General features: G+C 39.7%; 1 protein-coding gene across 2 annotated transcripts in view; it reads right to left on the reverse strand.

The window, feature by feature from the left end:
• Positions 1 to 27,200, reverse strand: part of GABBR2 (gamma-aminobutyric acid type B receptor subunit 2) — a 984,619-nt gene that overhangs the window by 482,191 nt on the left and 475,228 nt on the right. For both annotated transcript variants that reach the window (XM_077492007.1, XM_077492008.1), the window contains exon 4: positions 7,577 to 7,678. In XM_077492007.1, the coding sequence (XP_077348133.1) occupies positions 7,577 to 7,678 (102 nt within the window). The remainder of the gene's footprint in view (positions 1 to 7,576; positions 7,679 to 27,200) is intronic.

Here is a 27,200-nt window from a genome sequence, read left to right on the forward strand (position 1 = left end):
CCCGTTTGGGATGTCTGTATAAGGGACACAGTCCTCCGGAGACCTCTGGACTATTATCTTCTTTGTCCAGGAGGTGTCAGCAGGATGAGTAATTTCTCTTCCTGTTGACAGGTTAGGTGCACCGGAAATGACGCTCATTTCCGGTTCCGGTGGCAGCCTGGTGACCTGGGACGTCCGTTTTTGCGTCCGCTTGGTGCCATGACGCTGTGATGTCACATGTTACGTTTTGGCGCCATGCAGAGGGCTATTTAAACCTGGTCTGTCATGGGACAGGCCGGGAGTGTTTGGGAGCTCGGGACGTTCGCTGTGTGTACATCTGACAGGTAAAAAGGAGATTTATGGCCATGTGTTTGAGCATTTGCTGAGTATATCTCTTTATGTTCTCATGGGCGGTATTTTGTATGACTGTTTCCACTCTAGATATATAGACTGCAAGTTGGATAGGACTTGGCTCTGCTCCCTTTCCTCTTTTCCCTCCTCTTTCCTCTCCAATCACGTGTTAATCAGTGAAGCTAAGCATCTGCAGCCCAGAACTGTTAAGAGGCGAGATTTTGCATTTTGAGGTCTGTGATGCGTTTTTGTGCGACTTTTTGCGTTTCTTATTTTTTTTTTCATTTTTTATTATCTTTTCATTTTCTTCCTTTGGAGTATAGCACTATAATAACCCTAAGGGGGCTACACATAGTTATATAGTTACATAGTTAGTCAGGTTGAAAAAAGACACAAGTCCATCCAGTTCAACCACAAAAAAACAAAACAAAATAAAAAATGTTTACATATATATATATATATATATATATATATATATATATATATATATATATATATATATATATATATATATACATATATATATATATATATATACATATATATATATATACATATATTAAATATCATACCAGGCCATATACCCAATTCTATACCCACAGTTGATCCAGAGGAAGGCAAAAAACCCCAGCAGAGCATGATCCAATTTGCTAAAGCAGGGGAAAAAATTCCTTCCTGATCCCCCGAGAGGCAATCGGATTTTCCCCAGATCAACTTTACCTATAAATGTTAGTACCCAGTTATATTATGTACACTTATGTAAATATATGTTTGTTATTTCTTTTTTTATTAGATTTTGTGGACGCTATCTTCCTGAAGGCTCATGTCCTCATCCCGAGCCTCTTGTTTAAAAACAACTCTGTTCAATTAACTTGTAAGGTGGGTAGGTGCGGTCCCCTTAATGTAGACCTGCATGGGTTCTTCATCTGCCTGTACCCTTATGTCTATTGACCTGAAAAGTAGGCTTTTTATAATTGTATGTTCAGGTATCGTATATATTTTTCAGAGACATATGTAGCAATTACAACCCTCTCTACGGGCTTCTCTGGCCATATATGGAGACAAACCGGCATCGCCTGCAGTGTTGGTGAATGAAATTGTTTGAGATGAGGATTAACCCCTTTCTGTGTTGATGTTTTCCCCTTCTTTGGAGGTAAGGGGATTACTTAAAGTGGTTGTATACTCAAATTTTTTACTTTTACCTACAGGAAAGCCTATAATAAGGCTTACCTGTAGGTAAAAAAAATATCCCCTCGGTATGCGCCGCTGACTGCAGTGGAGCATGCGCACAAGGGGATTCTCGGCCTGAAAATCCGGCAGTGGCCGGCCGGCCGGAATGAAATCTCCCGCGCGCATGCACGGGAGTGACGATATCGCGGCTCCGGCCACTCACAGCGCCGGAGCCGCGATATCCGGAAGAAATGCTGAGGGAGCATGTCAGCTCCCTCGGCGTGGATCAGACCAAATGTTGGGGCTTCGTTCTAAGGTAAGTATTTCATAATGAGCTAGTATGCGGTGCATACTAGCTCATTATGCCTTTTGCTTTGCAGGTTTAAAAAAAAAAAAATTGTGGGTTTACTACCGCTTTAACACCTGGGTTATGTAAAGGGATGTGTTTTTTTTTTTTCTCTTTTTCACACATTTGCAATCTTTGACCTGGAATATTATGTTATTATGTTATATTTTTTGTATATATTGCTATGTTACCTATACTATAAAGCTCTGTGTCCCTTTGTTATTTATTCATTAATTAATTTTTTCTTTTTTCCATGTGTATTTAGAAAGTAACACATTGTTTTTCTGTGATATGGACACTCCAAGTCCCTTGTTCCTGAGGAAGCTGATTAAGGCAAAACATGTTGAACGTACTGGGATGGAGATCATGTTGGTCCTTAATAGAATGTCACCTGTTTCTCTATATCAGGTGTCTGTTATAGACCATAGGGAAATGTATTAAATGTTGGATTGTATATGTAGGTGGAGTATGTGTTCAATAAACTTATATTGTTTCAGTATATTTTCCTTTATTCTTGATATTTGGTACCTTTAAAGTCCCTTACCTCCAAACTCTTTGTGTATAAAAGATAATGAATATGCAGACTCCCGAAGTCAGAGAAAACATCTCTGAACCAAAAGGAGTACCAGCGTCCACAGTACAGGTATCGCCTCAAGATATGCCTGTAGCTGATCCTCCATACCCACCATCAGGAGTAGTGTATATTTCTAATTATGGGATTCCACAAAATAGACAAAGTAGATGAAAACAAAATGAAGGGCTACGCAGGAATCCTAAGATTCAATCAAGGTACCAACAAGTCATCCCAAGTAGAGCGAGACCAACTGCCCCTCAGCCTCGTGCTCCACCCACCTGCTTTAAATGTGGAATGGGAGGTCACTTGGCACGGGACTGCCGGAGGCGCTAGGATGAGCCGGAATGTGGTAGCAATACGGAGGAACAAGCGGTATATCAGACATTGGCAGCTATCGAAATTGATTCAATTGAGGAACCAATGGCAGGCGAGAATTCTACCACTGAACCACCAGGGAGGATAACGCTCCATAACGCCACATCCGGTTTAGGCCCCAGGAGATTCATTCTGCAGTCTTCTGGCTCTGGCACGAGTAAGTGGCAGAGATGACCTAGAAAGCAAGGGCACAGGACAATACCTGCCAGCAGCAGAACGACCTATATGTTCTTTTGGAGCTACAGTTCTTTTACAGTGTGAACCATGCACCCAATACTTGTAGTCTTTCAGCTTTACAGCAGTAGGAGATACAAGAATGATCTGAAATGGTCCTTTCCACTTAGGGGACAAAGTTGTCCAGGGTGTGTGATTCTTGATGTACACCCAATCTCCTGACTTTAGTCCATGTGTTCCTTCACTTGTATCCACTGGTTGTTCTGCTATGGCTCTGGAAAAAGTATCAGAAAATACATTTGCCAATTTGTGTACATAGGCATCTTGACCATTTAACAAAGTCACTGTCTTTGGTGGTACCAGGATTGCAGGAAGTCTCTTAGGCGGTCTCCCAAATAGTATATCAAAGGGTGATAATCCATGTTTCTCCTTAGGGGTGGTCCTAATGGTAGCTAGGGCTATTGGCAGTGCTCCTACCCATGTGCTTTTCCCATTTGCAGTTATCTTAGCCAGATACCTCTTTAAAGTTTGATTGCTGTGTTCAACCATCCCGCTAGCTTGTGGCCTGTATGGAGTGTGTAGCTGCTGCTTTATCCCCAGAATACTCACCACTTCTGCCATTAACTTATTATCAAAGTGTGTACCTCTGTCTGAGGAGAAAACAGCCCCTATACCAAACCGTGGGATTAACTCTCTAGTGAGACATTTTACAACTGTTCGGGCATCATTCTTTGCAGTAGGATACGCTTCCACCCACCCCGAAAATTGACAGACGCAAACTAAAAGATACTTGAATCGGCCACAAGGGGGCATATCTGAGAAGTCAATCTGCACAATTTGAAACGGCTCCTCGGTATGTGGAATATAACAATAATAATAATACATTTTATTTATAATGCACTTTCCATCAAAAGACCTCAAAGTGCTACACAGTTACAATAATAAAAAAAAAAATAACTTAATTAAAAAACATTTGCTAAAAAGAAAAGAAAGAAAAGTCTTCAATCCCTTTTTAAAATTTTCAGTAGACTGAAAAACCCTCAAACTATCAGGCAAAGCATTCCACAAACGTGGGGCAGCAACACAAAAAGCCCTATCTCCCATGGTTTTTAATCTAGTTTTTGGAATCTTTAGACAATTCAAATTAGTTGAGCGTAGGGAACGAGGTAAATTTTGCAATCTTAGACGTTCCTTAAGATAAGGTGGAGCATGGCCATATATACATTGATGGGCAAGAAGAGAGACCTTATACTCAATCCTAGCAGAAACCGGGAGCCAATGCAAAGATTTAAGAATTGGAGTCATATGCTCATGCTTCTGTACTCTCATTAGGATCCTCGCTGCAGAGTTTTGAATATACTGTAACCTCTGCACGCTCTTTCTCGGAATCCCAATGAGAAGTGCGTTGCAATAATCCAGCCTAGAGGAGACAAAGGTGTGAACCAACCTTTCAGCATCGGAAAAGGAAAGAATAGGACGAAGTTTAGAGATATTATGAAGATGGTAGAAAGAGGTATATGCTTCATAGGAATGGGCACTGGTTTACCAATGTTATGCATTTGACATATTGCACATTCATGAATTTGTTTAGCAGCATATGTATGGAAGCCTGGAGCCCACCAGTGCTTGCTCACCATCCGACACATCCCTCCTGTTGAGACATGGCAAGGCCCATGGCTCAAGGCAAATAATGAAGGAAATAGTGTTGGAGGAGCAATCAGCTTATCATGCAAATGCCACAAACCATCCTCCTCACAGACCGCTCTTTTTGCGGTCCAGGAAGATTTGTGTGGTGAGCTGTTCTGTAAGGCTGACAGTATATCTAGATCTACTTGTAGATCCATTAATGGGAAAGTAGGAACTGCTGGTATCTGATAAAAATGTATAGCATTTTAGCATTTTCATCAGCTAAAGCATTTCCATGGGATACACTATCATCAGCTCTGGTATGTGCCTTACATTTTAATATCACAACTTTAAGGGGCAGTTGCACTGCTGTTAGTAGTCTGTAAATCAGCTCCTTATGTTGTATAGGAGTTCCTGCAGCCGTAAGATACCCTCTTTCTTACCAAAGTTGTGCAAAACTGTGCAATATTCCCACAGCATAAGCTGAATCGCTATAAATGTTTACAGTGTCTCCTTCTGCAAGTTCTAAGGCCACACAAAGAGCAGTGAGTTCAGCTGCCTGTGCTGACCTAGAATCCTGCAGAACTTCAGCATGCAATAGTTTACTTCACCATTAACCACTGCACAAGCTGCTAGTGTCAGTCCATCAGGTCTTCTAAGGGTTGATCCATCTACAAATAGGTCAGCACACAGAGGCAGGCCTGAGATGGGTTCATCCAATAGGTCGGGTCTAGGTTTTGTCACTTCATCTATTGAGGTAGCACAGTCATGTGCCAGGTAAGAATCCTCAATTTCCTCATTGTCATCTTCCGGCAAGAAGGTGGCCGGATTCAAGGTCTGGCAGTGTTGGATTTTGAGGTTAGAAGCTGACAGCATAATCAAGTGATAGTGGGTTATTCTTTGGACAGAAAAATGTTTAGTATAAGAACTGTTCAACATTGCTTCCAAGTCATGCAGACACATTAAATGCCAGTAATTTCCGAGTACAATGTCAGCAGTTTTTTCTACTAGTAGGGCAGCCGCCGCTACTGATTTCAAACAGCCAGGCAGTCCCCTGGCTACACTATCCAGGGGGTAACTGTAATACCCCACTGGGCGGTATCTGGCACAAAAATGTTGAGTTAGAACTCCATTAGCATGCTCATTTACTTTGGTACAAAACAGATAAAAGTCCTTGCTATAGTCAGGCAAACCCAGACTCAGTACAGTTAGCAGTGATTGTTTTATCTGTTTGAATGCTTCTCTAACTGCTGGAGTTAACTCTTCTGTTGTGAACTTGTAGTTACTAGTTACTTTTTGTGTGTCCTTTTAGTAACTCCTGCAATGGACCTATTATAGTGGAGTATTGGGGCAGAAATTGCCTACAATAGCCCACTAAACCAAGAAATGCTCTTAATTGCTTTAAAGTTGTGGGCATTTGTTGCTTAGCGATTACTTTCTTTCGCTTATCTGTTAGATGTTTTATGCCTTGTGAGATGCAGTGACCTAAGTATTGTACCTTGGTTTTAACCCACTGTACTTTTGTGGCATCCACCTTCTGCCCAATCCTGGCCAGAAAGTTTAACAGGGAGATCGAATCCTCAGTACAGGCTTCCTCGTCCGAAGAAGCCAGTAGGAGATCATCTACATATTGTACCAAGAGTGATCCTTTGAGTGGCTGCCACTCAGCCAGTTTATCCTTTAACGCCTGGGAAAAACAACTGGGGGAATCATGGTACCCCATAGGTAATCTTGTCCATGTTAGTTATCTTTTCTCAAACATGAAAGCAAGAAGCCATTGGTCCTCTGGATGAACTGGTACACTAAAGAAGGCTGAAGCCAAATCAATTATAGTAAAATGAGTAGCCGAGGGAGGTATTGTTGCCAGAATCGTTGAAGGATTCAGCACCACCAGCACAGATGGTACAATTACTTTGTTAAATTATGTACCAACCTCCATCGGCAACTCCCTTCACCAGTTTTTTTTGGTTTGGGTACTGGATAGATAGGGGTGTTGGCTTGACTTTTACAGGGGGTGAGGACACCCTCCTGTAGTAGCTCTTCTATCACTGGCCTAATACCTTCTACTGAATCTGGGGATAAAGGATATTGAGATAGTCTAGGTACTGGCAATGTAGGGTCCCTTTTTAACCGTACTGGAGGAAATGGCATAAGACCAGGAGTATTGGCTCTAGTTACCCAAATGAAGGGGTCAATTTGTTGCTGTATCTCTTCTGGTATCCCCCCTCCTTTTCACTCTCCATCATCATTAAAGGCGTGAATAGGAGATCAGCCTGTTCTACTTTATGGGGTATGTCAATGATAGTTTTTCCCGGGGACAAGGCAATGGTTACTCCCATTTTTGACAGCAAATCTCTTCCTAACAGATTGTAGGTGGAATGTGGGGACAATACGAAGGAATGCTTGGTTGAATGTTCTCCCAAAGTTACAGGCACAGGTTGAGTAACCTCTGCTGAAATAACGTTGTTACTCACTCCAACCAAAGAAACTGTTTCATTGGAGAGTGGTAGATTAGGGTTAAAAACATTCAAAAGTGAGTGCGAAGTGCTGGTGTCAATGAGACAACGTAGATCAATACCACTGACATTTATCATGACACAGCATAATAACTCTTATTTTGCTCCTTTTTATGTGTTAAATCTACCAATGCAAATGTTTTTCTATGTCTGTGTGATACATGCAAAAAAAAAAAAGAAAGTACAATCCTGCCAGATAGCCATTGCTGTCATTGGCGCTCTGCAGTGTTATCTCATGTAATGTCATCAGGAAGTAGGCTAGGACTACAGAACATTTCCCCATTAAAGAAGAGGAGAGCTTTAAGGTGTTCTGAGACACTCTACCTACATAAGTTATAAGTAATTAACAGTTGTAATTCCAAGACAGGAAGTACAATACAAGGTGACAATAAAGGGACTGGTAAGCTGCACCGGATATTATATTTTCATTCTTGGGTGTATATATGTTAACCTTTTTGTACATACCTTAAGCTTTTTTACACTAATGCATGGATCATTGGAGAAACTTTCCGTGTCTGCAATTTGGATATCTGCACCTTCCAGTTCACCGGTTAGATCATTTCTCACCTGCCAGGAAACAGAAAAAAGGGTAAATGGAAAAATTGGTCACTGTTAAGGAGAGAGCAGATGGACTGCATTGCATTATCTTGAGAAAGTACACAGATACAGTATGATTAATGTCTCCATTTTCTTTTTTACAGGATCCTAAAACAATTCATCGAGATCATCATAGGAAGCAGAATTATTAGCATAATAAAATGAGGCTGCTGAGAAAAAAATGTTGGATCTCTGTAATGTACATGATTGATTTTTATATTTTGCCTGATTCTCATCCAACAACCTGTTAAAATTTATGGGAGCAATTTATTAATGGTAATTACAAAATGTATGCACAATGTCACTAATCGTTAGAAAATCACGGGTGGCCTTCAATTAATCTTTTGGCACGTGGCCAATATCATCAAGTGCTTTGTAACAGGATTCAAAAGAGGTCATCCTGAACATGGTGGCATGGCTGCTTTTCTGAGGACATTACCATTTAAATGACTTTTATAATACTATTTAAAGTGTAATGAAGTTGGACAGTTATCCGCCTATTAACATTATAGATATGCAGGCGAAATAGTAATAATAACAGCATTAAGTATGATTGGAGAGAACAACAAAAATTAACTCATAGTATTAAAACTGGGGAGTAGAAAAAAAAATATTACTAGGTATAGTGTATTTAAAATTATTGCTTAAAACACAAGGGTTCAGCTATACAAATTATATTTGGTATAACATAAAACCTGTGATTTTTTTTTACAGAGGAACCTGCAATATTTAGTCATATGTACAACTTCACAGACACTTCCATCCTGAAATAGATATTCAGTCAGATAGAAAACCCCAATTTTTCACATTATTACCCTCAATTTCCTGTAGTAGCAGATGAGCCTAAATATAACACTGCAGTCTAAAAAAACACTGTCTGTACACAACCGTCCTAACACTAAACAGCCTATAAACTATACACCAATGTATAATCAGTAAATAAAAGTTTTTTATATCCCAAAGATGAAATGATTCCCCCAATCATTCACTAATGGCATTGCATTGAGGTGCAGATGAGGGCTTAGCCATTGATTTTTTACAAAAAGCCAGCATTTGCATATTTGTGATGACACTCGCGAAGAGGTATGTGGCCATTACTCACTTATGCCTGCATAAAACATTATACTAAAAAGGGAAAAAATTTAATTTTCAGGAAAAGAAAAAATGATTTTAAGACCCTTTCCATGCAAAAATAAGTAAAATATGCCAGAGGAAAAATAATAGGGTAAAGACAGCTTATTAACGAGGAGTGTATAAGAAAGAAAAACCTGGCCAAAGGTTTGAAGCGAGCAATATCTAGAAATGTTTTAATTACTTTTACCTTTTTCTGAAATATTGCACTGGCAGACCTGATTCTAAATTGTACAACATAAAACGTGATTATTTACAGAGGAACCTGCAATATTTAGCCATATGTAAAATAATAAAATGGGGAAATATTTACAGTGGCAGGAAGTCACATGACCATGCATTGCCACCACCATTCACCAATAATCACAACAATGTGCTTTCTGTATAATTAACCCTTTGGTTTTCATTGTTTCAGATGCACAAGAGCAATGTGCAGAGTGTGGTAACCTACTCACAGCATTTAATACTCTAAAAACAAAACAGTACAGTGCAAGATGCCCCAATATATTGTACTGGTTGGTTCGATTCCTGCTGCCAGGTGCTGGTTAAGCTTACTGAAGTCCTGTGAGGCTCAATCCTAAGTCTACAATAAAATGTCATTTCCCCACGCACTGTTGATGCACATCACTGGTCACAACTGCATTATAATGGCTTCAGTCAGATCTCCACCCATAGTAGAACCCCCATCTAACGCATCCCCCCCCGATGTGGGACTTAAAAGGCCCACCCACAGCAACATAAATTAAATGTATGAAAGGTGGTATCTTATTGATTTCCACCTGCCCTGCCCTGTTAAAAAGACTCTGTTGCTTAAAGCCCAATTGAACATTCCATATGTATTTCTAAAATGCAGTCAGGTTACATACAAAGCAATCACTATGCTGCTGTTTTAGTTTTTTTTTAGTTTTTTATTATTAATTGCTGTAATATGGGTTAAAGTACCCTGTGGTAGAAGTACATTGGAAAGTCAGACTCTCTCATAGCAGTCCAGGTCTACATTCAACAGCACTCTTTCTCCACTCAACTATATCCTGTGGTGATGCGTGGGATTGTAGAAAAAGAAACACTGAGCGAAGCAGAATACGAAATTAACACTACTCGAAGCATAGGTTTTAGACAATACTTCAACCTGGGATTTCTGTATTGGAGTGGTTTTCGATGGCAGAAAGAAAGATATTTACTAGATTCTTTGGAGGCACTTATTTTTTTAGCAAGTTTGTTTGAGCAACAGTAATTTTAAATATGTGCTAGTATGTGTATGAACGTATTGAAAAATTTATTTGGTTTGTATATGCTTTTTATAATATTTTTACACATTAAGTATGTGGCTGTTGCGGAGCCATAGCATGCAGCAGAGAGACACAGGCATCCGAAACACACCCTGAAGTCTTGGATATGGAAACTCTATTGACACCTCTAACTCTACAAAGAAAAAAACTAAGATCGACTACTATGGAGGGAGTTTCCTATACTATATTTGTTTAAATATCTTCACCTCCCTCTGAAATCTTTGGTCATCCATTATGATACCTTATATTAACCACTTTCAGACCGGACCATTTTGCTGGCCAAGGACCAGACCACTTTTTGCAATTTAGCACTGCGTCGCTTTAACTGACAATTGCGCGGTCATGCATCGTGGCTCCCAAACAAAATTGACGTCCTTTTTTTCCCACAAACAGAGCTTTCTTTTGGTGGTATTTCATCACCCCTGCATTTTTGTTTTGTGCTATAAACAAAAAAAGAGTGACAATTTTGAAAATAAAATACGCATTATTTTTCACTTTTTGCTATAATAAATTTCCCCCAAAAATGTATAAAAAAATTATTTTTTCCTCAGTTTATGCTGATACATGTTTTTGGTAAAAAAAAAATCACAATAAGAGATTATTGATTGGTTTGCGCAAAAGTTATAGCGTTTACAAAATAGTGGATAGTTTTATGGCATTTTTATTAATATTTTTTTTTTACTAGTAATGGCGGAAATCGGCGATTTTTATTGTGACTTCGACATTATGGCGGACACATGGGACATTTTTGGACCATTGTCATTTATACAGCAATCAGTGCTATACAAATGCACTGATTCCTGTGTAAATGACACTGGCAGTGAAGGAGTTAACCACTAGGTGGCAGTGTAGGGGTTAAGTGTGTCCTAGGGGCGTATTGTTAACTGTGGGGGACGTGGCTGTGTTTTACACATCACTGATCTCTGCTCCAATCATAGGGAGCAGAGATTAGTGACACTGTCACTAGGCAAAACGGGGAGATGCTTGTTTACTTTAGCATCTCCCTGTTCTTCATCCCCGTGAGACTATCGCGGGTATCCCCATGGCAATAGAGTCTGCGGGACCCACGATCAGACTCACGGAGGTCCCGACCAGTGCGCACGCGATGACAGGGCAGCAAATTTAACGGGATGTATCTGTACTCCCATTTGCCTGTCCATGCCTATCTGCGGACGTACATCTGTGTGTGTCGGTAGGGAAGTGATTAACAGGATACAGAAATATGCATCCAGAAAACCTGCTATTCAGTAAATAAACACCATAACTGTTGGTTCAGTCACTGCTATATTAACATGTACTTTGAAGCTTTTAGGATAAGTACATCCAGACTCAGTGAAGGATAGCCACCACTCTTCACTTTGTGCAGCCAAATGCAAACTACTACCAACACCTAGATCAGAAGATATGGCAAGTTATAGTATTTGCCTTTTTTCATACAATGCACAACTGCAGAAAACTGAAATGCTGCCACTAATAAGGTTGAGCTACAGGACTGGACATTCCTCCTTCTTCTCCTTGTACACCTTTAAGGAGTATCTACCTCCAAGCGCAACATGGCGAACCACTACTTGCTCTCTTCACACATATAAGGTAAAGCACTTCCATGCTATATTGCATCTTATGGGCCTGGAGAACACATGAAATGGAAAGCCACTAGCATGTACTCAGACAGAAAATGCACACATCTTATCTAAGTGGGAAACAATCAGTAACTAAGTACAGCCTTCAAGTGCAGAGACATCAATCTTTGCCACACTAATAATTCAGTATTTCAATCTTTCTCTGGCTGCCTGGTTTGACAAACCTTGTTGTGTCCAACATTAGGCCAGTATATGCTCATTCTTGCCCTTGCTTTGGAGTACTAAATGTTCTGAGATGTATGTCTGACCTGAGTTATTTAGTGCCATATGAGAGTGAATAAAAAGTGATCAAAAGTACTGCAAGCTAACAGAGCCCTCCCCTTGTATAAAGCCATGTACACTAGTACACTAGCAGGGGGATGCCCACTAAGTATAACAAAGTATGGGGTGGTTGGATAAACAATACATCCACAGTGTCCGATTAAACTGATGTGACATAACTCTCAGGGGGTTGTAAGGTCTTCACAAGGGTAAGGGTAAATCTAGGTTTGGAGTTCTATATTGCACTTATATGGGGGTGTACTTTTTATTGAATGAGGACTGTTGATTTCATTTAGTTGTCCTGTGGTTTGTAATAGATTTGTGGGGCTAGTATATTTTTTCATGCAAAGACTTGCATATAATTTATTTATGCAGTGAAACTTGTTGATAGCAGGTTCATGTCTAGCATTTAAGAGAGATAAACGCATAAAGTCAAAAAAGCTTAGAACAGTTATTTCAGTTGTTTTTCAACCAGTTAAGAACATTATCCTTTTTTTTTGCCATAGAATCAAAGAATCATTTATTTGCATTCTCGATGGTGCAGTCAATAACCATTTACCGACCGGGCCATAGCCGAATGATGGCTACAGTGCGGTCAGATCATTCTGGGAAGACATACAATGACAGACGTCCTCTCAGAATCACGGTCCCATCACCCCCTGGGGCATGCACCAGGGAATGTCTGTGAATGTTGGGTTTTTGGGGCCTAGCAAATCTCGGATCAGGGTAAAGAGCCAATCCCAGCCGTCCTTTACCACATGATCGCTCCATCCAATTGAATGGAGCAATCACTGTCAACAAACTGGCATTATGTCCAGTTCTCTCTCTCCTCAATTGTGTGAGGAGGGTGAAGCTGCAGCGTAAGGCTGCTTGAGTGCGGAGCAGTGCCCAGGAGTGCCCTATCAGTGCTCAGGAGTGTTCCATCAGTGGTAAGGAGTGCCCCAGCAGTGCCCAGGAGTGCCCTAACAGTGCCAAGGAATGCCCCATCAGAGCCCAGCAGTGCCAAGAAGTGCCCATCAGAACCTAGCAGTGTCAAGGAGTGCCTCATCAGTGTCCATCAGAGCCCAGCCATGCCAAGGAGTGGTCCATCAATACCAAGGTGTGACCTATCAGTGCCCCTGCAGTGCCACATCAATTCCCAGGTGTGCCCCAAGAGTGCCCAAGCTGTGCCATATTATTGCTCAGGAGTGCCACCTCTCTGCCCAAGTAGTGCACATCTGTGCCACAGCAGTGTTCTACAGTGCCACTAAAGTGTACATTAGTGCCAATACAGTGCCCATCAGTAAGTGCTCATCAGTGCCACCCTATCAGTGTATCTTCCTCAACGCCCATTAGTGCCGTAAAAATGTGTAGAAAAATGCATTTTCATTTTCTTTCCACATTTTTCAAAACCTTGTGTAAAAAAAGACTCATTATGCCTCAAAGAATATACATTGGGGTCTTTTCTTTCCAAAATTGGGTCATTTTGTGGGCGGTTCCATTGTCCTGGTGCTTTTAAAAGTGTGTCCCTGACGGTGCTCCCTGCATGTTGTGCCTCTGTATGTGCCTAGGCTGTGTAAAAGTCTGACACATATGGTATCGACATACACAGGAGTAATAGAATGTATTTTGGGGTGTAATTTGTGGTATGCATATGATGTGTGAGAGAAATAACCTGTTAATATGAAAATTATGTGAAAAAAATCTTAATTTGCAAAGAATTGTGGGAAAAGTTACATTTACATTGTACAAAAACTCCCCATACCTCTTACTACATACCTTGGAATGTCTACTTTCCAAAAATAGTTCATTTGGGGGGTATTTGTACTTTCCTGGCTTGTTAGTGCCTCAGGGAATGAGATAGGACAATAAGTACATCAGGTGTGATCAATTTTCAGTGATTGCCCCCATAGCTTGTAGACTCTATAACTTTCACAAAGACCAAATAATATACAATAATTTGGGTTATTTTTACCAAAAATATGTAGCAGTATACATTTTGGCCAAAATTTATGAAGAAAATTGACTAATTTGCTAAATTTTGTCATTCAAAATATGAGGGTACTGAAAGTAGAAAATTGACCTGGTGTTTAAGTTATAAGATAACGTTTATTATGGAATGTATTGTGTCAACCATCTTTTCATTAATAACAGCACTCCTGTTTTGTAAGGCAAGTATGGATCACATTTTGTGCACGAAATATTGGACTTTTTACTTGGGGTTGATGTTTTTGCACATTCCATACTTCATTATGATTCTATCATTAACTAATATCTGGATAGATTTAACCACTGCAGGACCAGTAACTTTTGGTGATCATTGTATCAGATTAACTTTATTATGTTTTTATTCTGTACTATTCATTGTAATTTTCTCTTCACAGACACTTATGCTATGTACACATGATAGGATTTTCCGACAACAAAACCGTTGATTTTTTTCCGAAGGATGTTGGCTCAAACTTGTCTTGCATACACACGGTCACACAAATGTTGGAAATTCCGAACGTCAAGAACACGGTGACCTACAACACATACGCTGAGCCGAGAAAAATTAAGTTCAATAGCCAGTGCGGCTCTTCTGCTTGTTTCCGAGCATGCGTGGACCTTTGTGCGTCAGAATTGTGTACACACGCTACATGGAATTTCCGACAAGTTTTGTTCTCGGAAAATTTGAGAACCTGCTCTCAAACATTTGTTGGTGGAAATTCCGACAACAAATGTTATATGGAGCATACACATGGTCGCACTTTCTGACAACAAGCTCACATCCAACATTTGCTGTCGGAAAATCCATCCCATAACAGTGAAACAGATTTTCATTCAGATCATTGTGCTAATAACAACTCCTATTTTCCAAATTATTACCTTCAATTTCCTGTAGTAACAGATGAGCCTAAATATAACACCGCAGCCTAAAAAGCCACTGTCTGTGCACAACCATCCTAACACTACAACTCTGTGTAATTACACTTGGCGATGAGGCATATGGTCATTACTTACCTATGCCTGCATAAAACATTATACCAGAAGGGCAGAAAGTTGATTTTCCATCAAAGAAAAACAATATTTTAAGACCTTTCCATGCAAAAAACAAGTTAAATATGCCAAAGGAAAATTATAAAAGGTAAAGACGGCTTTAATGATGAGGAGTGTATTACAAGGAAAAACCTGACCAAAGGTTTGAAGCTAGTCATATCTAGAAATGTTTATGTTTTAGTCACTTGTATATTTTTTTAAATATTGCACTGGTAGACCAGATTCTAAATTGTAACGAATTGAACGTGTGCTCCAAAGTTGTATCCAAAGAACACAATACAGCTAACTGTCATGTAAGCATTTTGTTTTAATAAAAGATGATAAAGAATTGCTAATCCACTCTCTTTGGGAATATATATATATATATATATATATTCTGTTGTTTGATTGCTCTAGGTTTTTTAAGATGTAAGGTAGATTGTAAGATTTATATTTTTTCTTTTGGTGATCATGACATTGGTAACCCATGGTGAGGGTATAATGGCCTGGTCTTTCTTTAAGCTTTAAAAATGTTTGCTTACATTTTGTCATAGCCAGAGTGACTCAGTGCTCATCATGAATATTATATTCTGCAAAACAACCAATTCAAAAATGTTAAGGTATTTTGATATGTTAGGGACTATTATGCTTACCAATAAACTAAAAAAAATGTAGCTGCAAAGCACATATTATTCTCACAAATAATAAAATTCAGCATATGATCATTCTGGTCTTTTACAATCACTTGCAAACAGGTACATTCTCTGGAAAACCATTTGAACCACCATATAACACGAAAGCTGGCCATACACCTATAGATTATCTGCAGATTTTCTATGGTTAGATGGAAAAAGTGGGAGATTCCTCCATCCACACAATTTAGTGAACATGGAGAAATCGGTTGCACAATTAGTCATAGAAAATCTGCAGATAATCTATAGGTGTATAGCCAGTTTAACAGGCTGAAGGCTCACTTTTCACAGGTGTGGACAGAAAAATAACTGCTGTAATCAGTATCATATCAGACGCTAGTCCAGTTTTTCTCAACCAGGTTTCCATGGAACCCCTAGGGTTTCTCTAGAGGTTACTTTGTAGATGTTACTTTATCTCCCACCTGATAGTGACTGCTTAGTTCTGGCACTAATGACACACAGCACATAAAAAGGAACCTCTCATCTCACACCATTGATCATCAATATAAAGAGGCCATTCCACAAACCATCCAAACTAAGGTGGTCCTTCTCCCACTGACCATCAATATAAAAGGACCATTCTTCCACAAACCCCCAATCTAAGGGGACACTTCTTCTGTTGACTACTAACTGAAAGGTTTCTATCTACCTTTGACCGATAATATAAAGGGATATTATAATTTGCATAGCTTGTGTTTTTATTCGCCCCATCATTTTTTTTTTTGTTTTATTTCATAATTTGCAGGGGTTCTTCTGAGAGCTGAAACTATTCCAAGGATCCTTTCAATGCAAAAAAAAAATGGCTCTAGTCAAATGTGTAGAATGAACGTACTGACATTCTTCCCGGTTGTTACTTTTCCATACAAGGCATGATGTAGCACGATATTGCATTATAAGAGGGTGTATTAACTTTGGCTTTTCTTAACTGATTTTCACCTTAGTACTTCTAGTTGTCAAACACCTTATTCAGTTCATTGTTCCATTACTTCCCACTGTTCATCTTTTAAAGGGCATGCCATTCTTTTAGAACCAAGTCCCTCTGTCCATTTTTCCTGCTTAGTTGTCCTTTTTTTTGATCTGATATTTATATACCCATGTATTTGTGAAAAAAGTGGTTTTACTGCACTATACCTTTCATCCAACTTCTAAATATTGCATTTGTTAATACGCCATGTACCTGATTGCAACCAAAGACGGTTTATAGCAACACAATATACGTTTGTTACTGGAATTATGGTTTGCCTTCATTTCTGAAGACAAGGTGAAAAGCCTGAAATTAAAGCTCAATATAGCAAATGCAAGCAACAACAGCCTAGGGAGGACTGTGATAGGGTGGTGGGAAATCTGGCACTAACAGACACTATCTAGGAGAGTCACTAACTGACATTGACATCGCTAGTGACACTAATACAGTGATCAGTGATAATACTGCAACCTCGGCTGGGAACGGGTTAACATCTAGGGGCAATCAAGGGGTTAACTGTTTCCCTAATAAGTTTAATGTGTGTAATGTATGCTGCTTTTACTTTCTGATCTGGCTGTTTTTTCTCTCTGCTTTTCAGGGAGAAGAAATAGCCAGATCTCTATTTCTATGCACACAGCATTCTGTGTGTTTGTAAACACAGAACTCTTTATGTGGTTAGACACAGCTGTTTAGCCGATTTAAGCCAAAATCATTGGCTGTAATCTGCTGCCAAACTCGTGCTGTGTCCATGTGCGCGCCTTGAGTCCAGAAGACAGGTGATGACCTACAAGTACATTCTATGGCCTGCCTGTGCCACTCATCCCCACTAAATGTACTGTGGGTGGACAGCAAGTAGTTAAGGCTTCGTTCATGCTCATGCATTGTAACACGTGTGTTAAGATGCAACAAAAGTATGTTATTTAGCATCCCATTGTTTTCAATAGATCTGGGTCACATATACTGTATACTTTGTGTTGTATCATGAAAAATACATATACCGTATATACTCGAGTATAAGCCGAGATTTTCAGCCTCTTTTTTGAGGCTGAAAGTGCCCCCCTCGGCTTATACTCGAGTCACCGCTGTCTGACTGCCCGAACAGCGTGTCGAGCAGACAGACAGCGGCCATTCTACCTTTCAAAAGCCGCGCCTCCGCCTCCGCCTCCGCCTGTGATAGGCGGAACACTCAATTTCCCAGCAGTCAGTGTTCCGCCTATCACGGACATCGGCTCATCCTCGGATGAGCCGATGTCCGTGATAGGCGGAACACTGACTGCTGGGAAATTGAGTGTTCCGCCTATCACAGGCGGAGGCGGGGCTTTTGAACAGGGGAATGGCCGCCAGGGCGCCGACGAAGAGCGGCGATCCTGGCATGGGACGACACGGAGGCTCGGGACGGGACGACACGGAGGCTCGGGACGGGACGACACGGAGGCTCGGGACGGGACGACACGGAGGCTCGGGACGGGACGACACGGAGGCTCGGGACGGGACCGGACGGAGGCTCGGGACAGGTAGGCTGGACACACAAGGCTGCACGGACACACACACACACACACACACACACACACACACACACACACACACACACACACACACACACACACACACACACACGGATGGATGGATGGACACACACACACAGGGATGGATGGATGGATGGACACACACACACACACAGGGATGGATGGATGGATGGACACACACACACACACACACACACACACACACAGGGATGGATGGATGGACACACACACAGGGATGGATGGATGGACACACACACAGGGATGGATGGATGGACACACACACAGGGATGGACGGACACACAGGGATGGACGGACACAGAGGGATGGACGGACACACACAGGGATGGACAGGCATATCTCACCCTCGGCTTATACACGAGTCAATAGGTTTCCCAGTTTTTTGGGGGTAAATTGGGGGCCTCGGCTTATACTCGGGTCGGCCTATACTCGAGTATATAAGGTAGTACATTTTTTCTTCCATCTATGTGCATTGAGAGGCCCACTGAATTCAATAGAAATTCATAAAAGAGCACAATTTATATGTTTTCATGCTCTGCAAATGCATGGTTACTAAAACAAGCTATGTGCTCTTGGCCTAGCTAAATATAAAAAATGGCAGACTCTTTTAACACCTCCCTAGATGCGGAGCACATAAGTAAAAATGCACAATGAAAACGAGCATAAACATATGAAAACACACTGAAAGGTACATGAATAAATGGGTGGAAGCAAAAGCACGTGTGTATTTTGCAGGGAAAATGATAAACCCTGCCTTCTGAAGTCTTCTTATTAGGTACCAATAATTTGCATCTGCATCCTGCAGTAGCTTATGTACGGTAATCTGATTAAATACAGCACATTTTACTTTGCCATTCTCGAAAAACCTTTAAAGTTTAATTCCACTTTTGTTAAAATCAAAATGATTTCATAGTTACATAGTTGGTAACGTTGAATAAAGACACCAATCCATCCATTGTGGGTGCAGGGGAGTTTATGTCAATAATAAACCCCAGATCCCTGAATGTTGCGACCATTAATCAGCAGAGTGTTTTGAAACTATTGGCACTCCCGATAACACCACCACTTGTGGAAAGGCGTTCCACATCCTTACTGCTCTGACAATAAAGTACCCTCTATGCAGTTTAAGGTTAAAATGCTTCCCTTCCAATATTAATAAATTGCCGCGTGTCCAACTTCCTGCAACTGATATGTTTTTTCCCTATGCTAGAATCACAAAAAAAAAAGTATTTGTATATCGCTATCATATTTCCTCTCAAGCCTCTCTTCTCCAGAGAGAATATGTTTAATGCTTATTAGCTTTGTTCCTCCACTCTGGATTCTCTCCAATTCCAACTCATCCTTCCTAAAGACTGGCAACCAGAACTGGATGGCATACTCAAGATGAGGCCTAAACAGAGTCTTGTAAAGTGGCAGAATTATAATTTTATCTCTTGAGTAAATCGCCTTTTTTACGTATGCTATTATTTGGCTTGCTTTGCTTGCAGCAGCTTGACATTGCTGAGCCAGTGATCTACTAGGACCCCCAGATCTTTTCCATCCTGGATTCCCCCAATGGTTCTCCCCCTAGCGAGTAACTTGCATTCATATTTTTAGTCCCCAAATGCATAACTTTACATTTTTCAACCTTAAACCTCATTTGCTATGTAGTTGCCCGCCCCATTATTTTATTGGGGTCTTCCACATCTTGCTGCAAAGTTGTTGCCCTGCTTAGCTTTGTATCATCAGCAAACACTGAGATTGTACTATTTATACCAACCTCTATATCATTTATGAATAAATTAAACATACTTGGTCCAAGGACAGATCCTTAGGGCATCCTACCCACCACACCAGGTCATTCTGAGTACTCCCTATTTATCGCCACTCTTTGAACGCGTCCCTGAAACCAATTTTCAATTTGTAAAGTAAATGTTTATGGGGAAGTGTATGAAATACTTTTGCAAAATCCAAATACATGACATCCAGAGGTCTTTCCTTCCTTTATCTTGATGGCAGCTCACTTCCTCGTAGAATGTTAACAGATTGGTCTGGCAAAACAATCTATCATACGTCAATGCTGATTACAATGAATGATACTGTTTTCATCAGCAAATTCTTGGATGTAGTCCCCATCCAATGATTTACAAACTATTGATCTTAAACTGACTGATCTGTAGTTGCCAGGTATATATCTCAGCCCTTTTTGAAATAATGGTACTACATTGGCTTTTCTCCAATTAGCTGGTACCATTTAAGTCAGTGCGCTGTCCATAAAAATGATGAACAATGATCTGGATATAACTGAGTTTTTTAAGGACTCTCAGGTGTAAGCTATCTGGTCCTGGAAGTTCTGGAAGTCTAAAGTCTGTTTTTGACATTGGCTGGATTTTTCTTTTACTCTCCTCCGATATGTGCCTTTCGCATTAAGGTCTGTTCTAGATGTCCTGATTTTGTTCTTAAACTGTTTGTTGCAATTCTTGTAGTGTTGGAATGCTAACAATGAACAAAACTGAATTCAATAAAAACCTTATTTTGTTCAATCACTTCTCAAAATTAAATAATAATTGAAAACTTATGAAAAATTATATACTTTAACTCACTGGGCTTGAAAAAAAGTCCTAATTTTATTGTATATCAAACATATAAATACTTAAAATTGGTACCATATCACACTAATGCACACACACCTAAAAACATTCATCCACCTCACTCACAGAATATAACACATCGTATCCATAATACAGTGTCTTGAAAAAGTATTGGGATGTCTGCCTTTACATGCACATGTATTTTAATGGCATTCCAGTCTTAGTCCGTAGGGTTCAATATTGAATTGGCACACCCTTTCCAGCGATAAAAGATACAACTCTTCTGGGAAGGCTGTCCACAAGGTTTAGGAGTGTGTCTATGGGAATGTTTGACCATTCCTCCAGAAGTGCAATGCTTAAGGCGTCCGCATACTAAGACATTTTGGACAATTTCATGCAGACATTTGATTGGCTCCTGCTGTGTTCAATCACAGAGGAAGTGGGGCCCCAGGGCCAAAGAAAACATTTCGTACAGGTACTTGATTTCAAGCTTAAGGAACACCCTGCCACAGTATATGTATGTGGGGCGGTCCTTAAGTGGTTAAGCAATAGCAGCCTGCAATAACTAAACTGATATCTTTTTAAATCAATAAGAATTTTATTGAAAGAAGAATAAATGAGAAACAGCACAGTTTGTAAGATCATAGACATATTAGGCATAAGTCTTCAACCTTTGGTACGAAGCACTAATTCACATACACTCATTACAACTGCATACTATTTAGATCAAACACACAAAAAATTAAACAGTAGATTTCTGTGAAGGAGGGAGAGGAACACAAATTCCACTGACTACCATATCCCTTCTACAATAGTAGACAGTCCATAATTAGATCAGTCAGAGCTAGACCAGGAACCTCTAGCCAAGGCCCCACAATTTTGCTGAATTTTTTCACACTACCCCTGCGCTGATAAATGTATTTTTCCAGCCTGATAGTATCTCCCATTTGATTCAGCCATTCTTTTACTGTGGGGGTTTCTGTTGAATTGCAATGTCTCAAAATGAATTTCCTAGCCTGGAAAAGGGCCTTAGCTATCACTAGTCTAGTGGCTTCCTCCTCAGGGACATCATCAATAGTTACTAAAGCTGATTTCTGATCAGTTTTGATAGATTGCTTTCTGCTATGAACTTTGAGAACAAAAAAAGAAAAAAGTCTGCAAATAAAGTATTTTTCTTGCTGAAAACACTAATTTAGGCTTATTATATTATATTATTCATTGCCTGCAATGAAACCTGGAATCTAACTAATTTCTATGGGTCAGGCATATAGGGGTGTATTTCATAAAGGCAAATAGACTGTGCACTTTGCAAGAGCAGTTGCTCCACAGCTTACTAAATCAGCAGAAGCTCTACTGACTTCCATCATCTAATTATGTACAAGCAAAAATGCTGTTTATTTTAAATGTTCCTTGCACGTGATTGGGAATGCTTTGCAAAGTGAAGCTTTACCTCATTTACTAAGCTTTGGAGCAACTGCACTTTGCAAAGTGCCTATTTGCATTTAGTAAATCAACCCTATAAAGTAGTTTAGATTTGTTACACTTGAGACCTTTAACTGATCATTATTACCATGTTATGCTTCCATTTTGTAATGTAACGTTCGGTGTGTTTTTCCGTACACACACATGTACAATCTATTTTGATATTGCTTCCCTCATATTCTAGGACTACCTAATGTAATTACTAATGTTGTTCCTGATTAGTAGAAAGACAGTGAGCTGAATTAAAAAGTTAGCAATTCACAGGGATAGCTTAAAGTGATTACATTTGAAGAGGATTGCCTGATAATCAGTCTGTTGGCAGTGTGAAGGGCTGATATGCATCTGTCAGGCTCTACAACCTTACTCTGTTTCTTCAGTATTTAACCTATTTAAAAAGGTTAGCGCTTTGTGAAGTGAAAATGAAAGATGAATATTGACACTTGACCAGATATTTAAATGGTAAATATAAATGTTGTCGCTACAGTCGTTTTATGTCATGCCCCTATAATATGCCAATATATGAAATATTGTTTAAACATTTAAAAGTCTCAAATTGCACTTTTGCTTGCTTTCATTTTATAGTATTTTCATATGTCTAGAATACAGATTAATATAAACAGACTGAAGAACACATTAGTGCAACAAATAGCAATATTTATTGCATGCAGCGAGTTTACTTCCTATAAAAGACTATAGTATTTGTTAACTATATACATACATTTAACAATTGATGTATATGGAGGCTAAAAGGAGGCAAAAAAATTATACATAATAACCATTCCTTCTTGGACTCAAAAGGGGAAACAAGTGTTCCCATGCTGTATGAATTCTTGTACTAAGTGGATACTGTTATCCCTACTTCTAGGCAATTATCTTGTTCTGATTGGGGATCAGCATACTAATCCAGCAAAGTTATAAATTGATGTCCCCTTTGGGATTAACTCAGAAAGAATTGCAGGGACTAGGTCATCATACAAGGCTCCTAAAGCCCCATACACACTATTCATTTTTCTGCTGAGTTTTTCCTTCCAGTTTAACAAAACCATGTAGTGCAAGGGCCTTCCTGATTGCATACACATTGAAACTCCTAAGGTTTGACCTCATATTATATGGTTTTGGTAAATCTGAATGAAAAACTCAGCAGAAAAACTGATAGTGTGTATGGGGCTTTATATTCAATGCCTAAAATGTTGACACTATTTAAGGGGTTAATGGAATGGCCACTAAAAACCACACCATTCTTGTCATGTCATATAGAGGATGCCAGTTTGTAAGACCTTTCCCTTGTTAACAGAATTGTTTCTGCAAGTACATGGAGGAGCAATCACTGATTTGCCAATCTTTTTGCTGGAGGGTTCATCGGACTAAATCTGCAGGAAAGAGAAACAAATGTTTACATTTACATGTTTACCAGCCACTTCCCCCACTCACTCTAAAACATCCCCGCAGCATTAGTCAGCAGGAGAGGAGAGGAGGGAAGCCAGAAGCATTGAGGGGGGAAGGGGGGGAGCCAGGGCTGTAGGGGGAATTTGTGTTGCACAGGGTGATTAGGGTGTGCCTGAGCACACCTGGCACACCCTGTGTGCACGCCTATGGTCATAGGGCAAGCTGGAGAGAGAAAAGGGGAGCAGTTCAAAAACAAAGGGCCATCATCTGCCCTGCATCTGACTGGGAGAGAGGAGGAGGAGGAGAGGAAATAGAAGTGTGTGGGAGGCAGCAGCTGAAATTCACAGTGCCTGGGGCTGGGCTGCCTCTCACCGTGTGCTGTGCTGAGAGTGAGGTAAATGTGTGAGCAGGGCTGGCGCCAGCATAACAATTACTTGAGGGACCCCTGGATTTGCTGCCCCCTCTCCTGCAGCCATATTTGCGGGAACCAGATTGCATGGTAGAGCATCATCATGAGCTTTGGTGTGTTTTTCAGAAGCAGTGCATGCACTACTTTTTGTAATTTCAGCCCACTCAAATGAATGAGCTGAAAACTGCACTTCAGGGAGATGAACCGCAATTCCAAAGGGACGCGCACCATGTTTCTGTGCGATTCTGGTATGAACCAGCCCTCAAACATTTTCACATTTATTTTCATTTTTATTACATGTAAGTACAAAATATTGCCAAATAATATTTCTGTTTGTGGACAGCAATTTACACACACATATAAAATGACAGAGAAGATATCCCCCACGCCCCCCACTTCCATCTTCTTAGGGCCTGTGCTGAGTTAAATTAGAATGTAAACCGCTCAGTCTGAACCTATAATAATTTGTGAATTGCGTTTTATAGGTGTCTTCTATATAGAGGATCCATTCCAACTGGTGGTGCATTACTGCACATGTGTAGTAGTTTAAAGTTTTCCTTTAGATAGATAGATAGATAGATAGATAGATAGATAGATAGATAGATAGATAGATAGATAGATAGATAGATAGATAGATAGATAGATTGGAAATAGACAAATTGACAGTTGTCACCCAGGAAGCCTATCCTGAGCAATGACACAAATTTAAAGGAGTGAGTTTGTGTGGAAACCAGTGCTGAATTTCCAAAATACACATAATAAATAGAGGAATACAGCATTTTCTAAGAGAAAAAAATCATTGCAATGTGTATGATGCACAATGCTTTAGCAAAATGTGTGTCATCTGGTTAGGGTTTACATCTACTTATAAAATATATTTATTGAAACAACAAATGAAGTCATATATATTTCCTTAGAAAATATATTTAGGTAAGCTAATTACCGGTATTCTAAGAGTTATTGATTAGATCAATCCATACTGCTATACATGGTCTGGTCATCTAAGCTGTAAAGATCTCTGGTCATAAAAAAAGTTAGTAGACCACTGAAACCAACTGCTGGCAGCCAACTGCTGGCATTCTGGCACAAAAAGGTTCTCACCCTGTATATTTGTCTCTTTAAGTTAGTAAATTATTCTATGTAAGAGACAGATCCGATTGTCTGAGGTCTGAGGCTAATGACATACTGCTAGTTATATGCGTATTTGTCAATTTTTAAATTCAGTAATGGCTTGCAAAGTTTTTATTGAATTACTAAATAGGCTGAAGTTATTAACATCACTAAAGTAAGAATAGGTATTTAGGGAAACTTTTTCTTGTGCATAGATATACAACAGTTTTGTTAATACGTTATATACTGTATCTCCTACCCCATGCATACAGGGAACAGTTGTCTAATGTACCAGCTTTTGGTATTATAACATTATGTAAACAGAGCTTAGTGCAAATTTCATGTTGCAAAAAATATCTAATCTGCAAGCAAAATAAAAAACATTATTGCTTGTGCATACTGTAATTGGATAATTAATGTCAGCACAGCTTCATCACATTCACTAAGCTCTAGGAAGAATTCCCTTGCAACATTTAACTTTGGTTATAAAGTTTATTTGGCTTTAGTAAATGATCCCCATTGTGTTTTGAACAATCCTATGGCAGATTAAAGTGGTTGTAAACTCTCCCTCACAACTTTGTCCCATGTAAATCAACATAAAAAACCCTAATGAACACTGCTTGTAGATATCTCCTTACTTGCTTAGTATTGTTGTAATCCTTTTTGTTCTTTAGAATGACGTCACTGAGCATGCCCAGATCTCCCCTGATTTACGGCACACTCTCTGTGCTTATCTATCTGTTATCAGGACTTCCTACAGCACAACACTGCTATCCCAGAAGGCTGCATAATCACTCAGAGCTTCCTCCTACACACCATGCGACCATGTGACATTACATGCAGTGCAAACCTGGCCATTACTGCAGCCTCATCAGTTGAAGCTGATAAGTCTGACAAAGGCAAACATTAGACAATTGGCACAAGTACATAGTATGAAATAAAACAAGTCAGCTATGAACAGGGAAGCAGGGTTAGAAACGTTGGATTGAGAAGGAGGCTTAGTTAACAGTACAGGAAGTGCTCAATGTAAGGGCGGAAATATACTCCACTGTGGACTCAGAAAACAATACTGCCTTAACCACTGGAAACAAGCTTTTTAAAGTTTCTTTAAACAGTAAGTAATATGCCATTTGGGCTGGATTACAGTGACTATAGTTTGGTAATTACTTATTATAAAGGACTAAATGAAAAGAAGCATCAGAGTGGGAGAGTTTACTTCCACTTTAATGAAAGTTAATAGAGCGACTGCAGGGAGAGATACATGTTGTATGTGTCAGCGACAACTTTAGTTGCTATTCAGTTGATTTATTTACTATTTTCAGATTTGTTTTTTAGTTTCAGTTAGGTTTAACAAAAAATGTATGCACAGTATAAAGGGAATGCTCCTCTACAATACCATGCACTTGAGACTCGACATTCCTGTGTGCATGTGATACTCCCTCTGTGTTAAATGTTGTGCTACTTTTTTATCGCTTTGTATGTTGTATAAAACTGCCATAAATAACCATTTAAAAAATAAAATAAAATAAACTCTGAAACAAAAGCCTACTGTCTCAAGATCTTGATCAGAACCCAGGACCTCTGTTGCATCTGGCAGAAGCTTTTCTTGCTAAGCCACCTGAGATGCTGGACAGCTCCCCGATCCCTTGGACAAACTTACTTTCTATCTTGTTAGTGCCAAGAGGTTAAAGTAAGTTGAAAAATAAAAGACTTACTGACAGGACCAGGTGAAAATAAAGGAAAAAATGCCTAAAAACTAAAACTAATGCAGCCAACACATCTAAAAAATTACAGGACGCAATTTAAAGGCAAAAAACACTGATTGCTGGGCCCTAGGGTGGCAATCAATCAAACACCCTTACTATAATATGTGCCACATCCTAAAATATACTTTTTTCATCCAATAGTTTTTCAAGGACACAATTTAATACATTTTTGTTTTTGGGTTTAATACTGCTTTAACTTAAAATAAAGGCCCAACCAACAAAATAAACCAAACCAAAATATCCCCCCCCCC

The sequence above is a fragment of the Lithobates pipiens genome, unplaced genomic scaffold (assembly GCF_037356315.1).
Source record: "Lithobates pipiens isolate NorthernLeopardFrog02 unplaced genomic scaffold, aLitPip1_a1.2 Scaffold_19, whole genome shotgun sequence".
Lineage (NCBI taxonomy): Eukaryota > Metazoa > Chordata > Amphibia > Anura > Ranidae > Lithobates > Lithobates pipiens.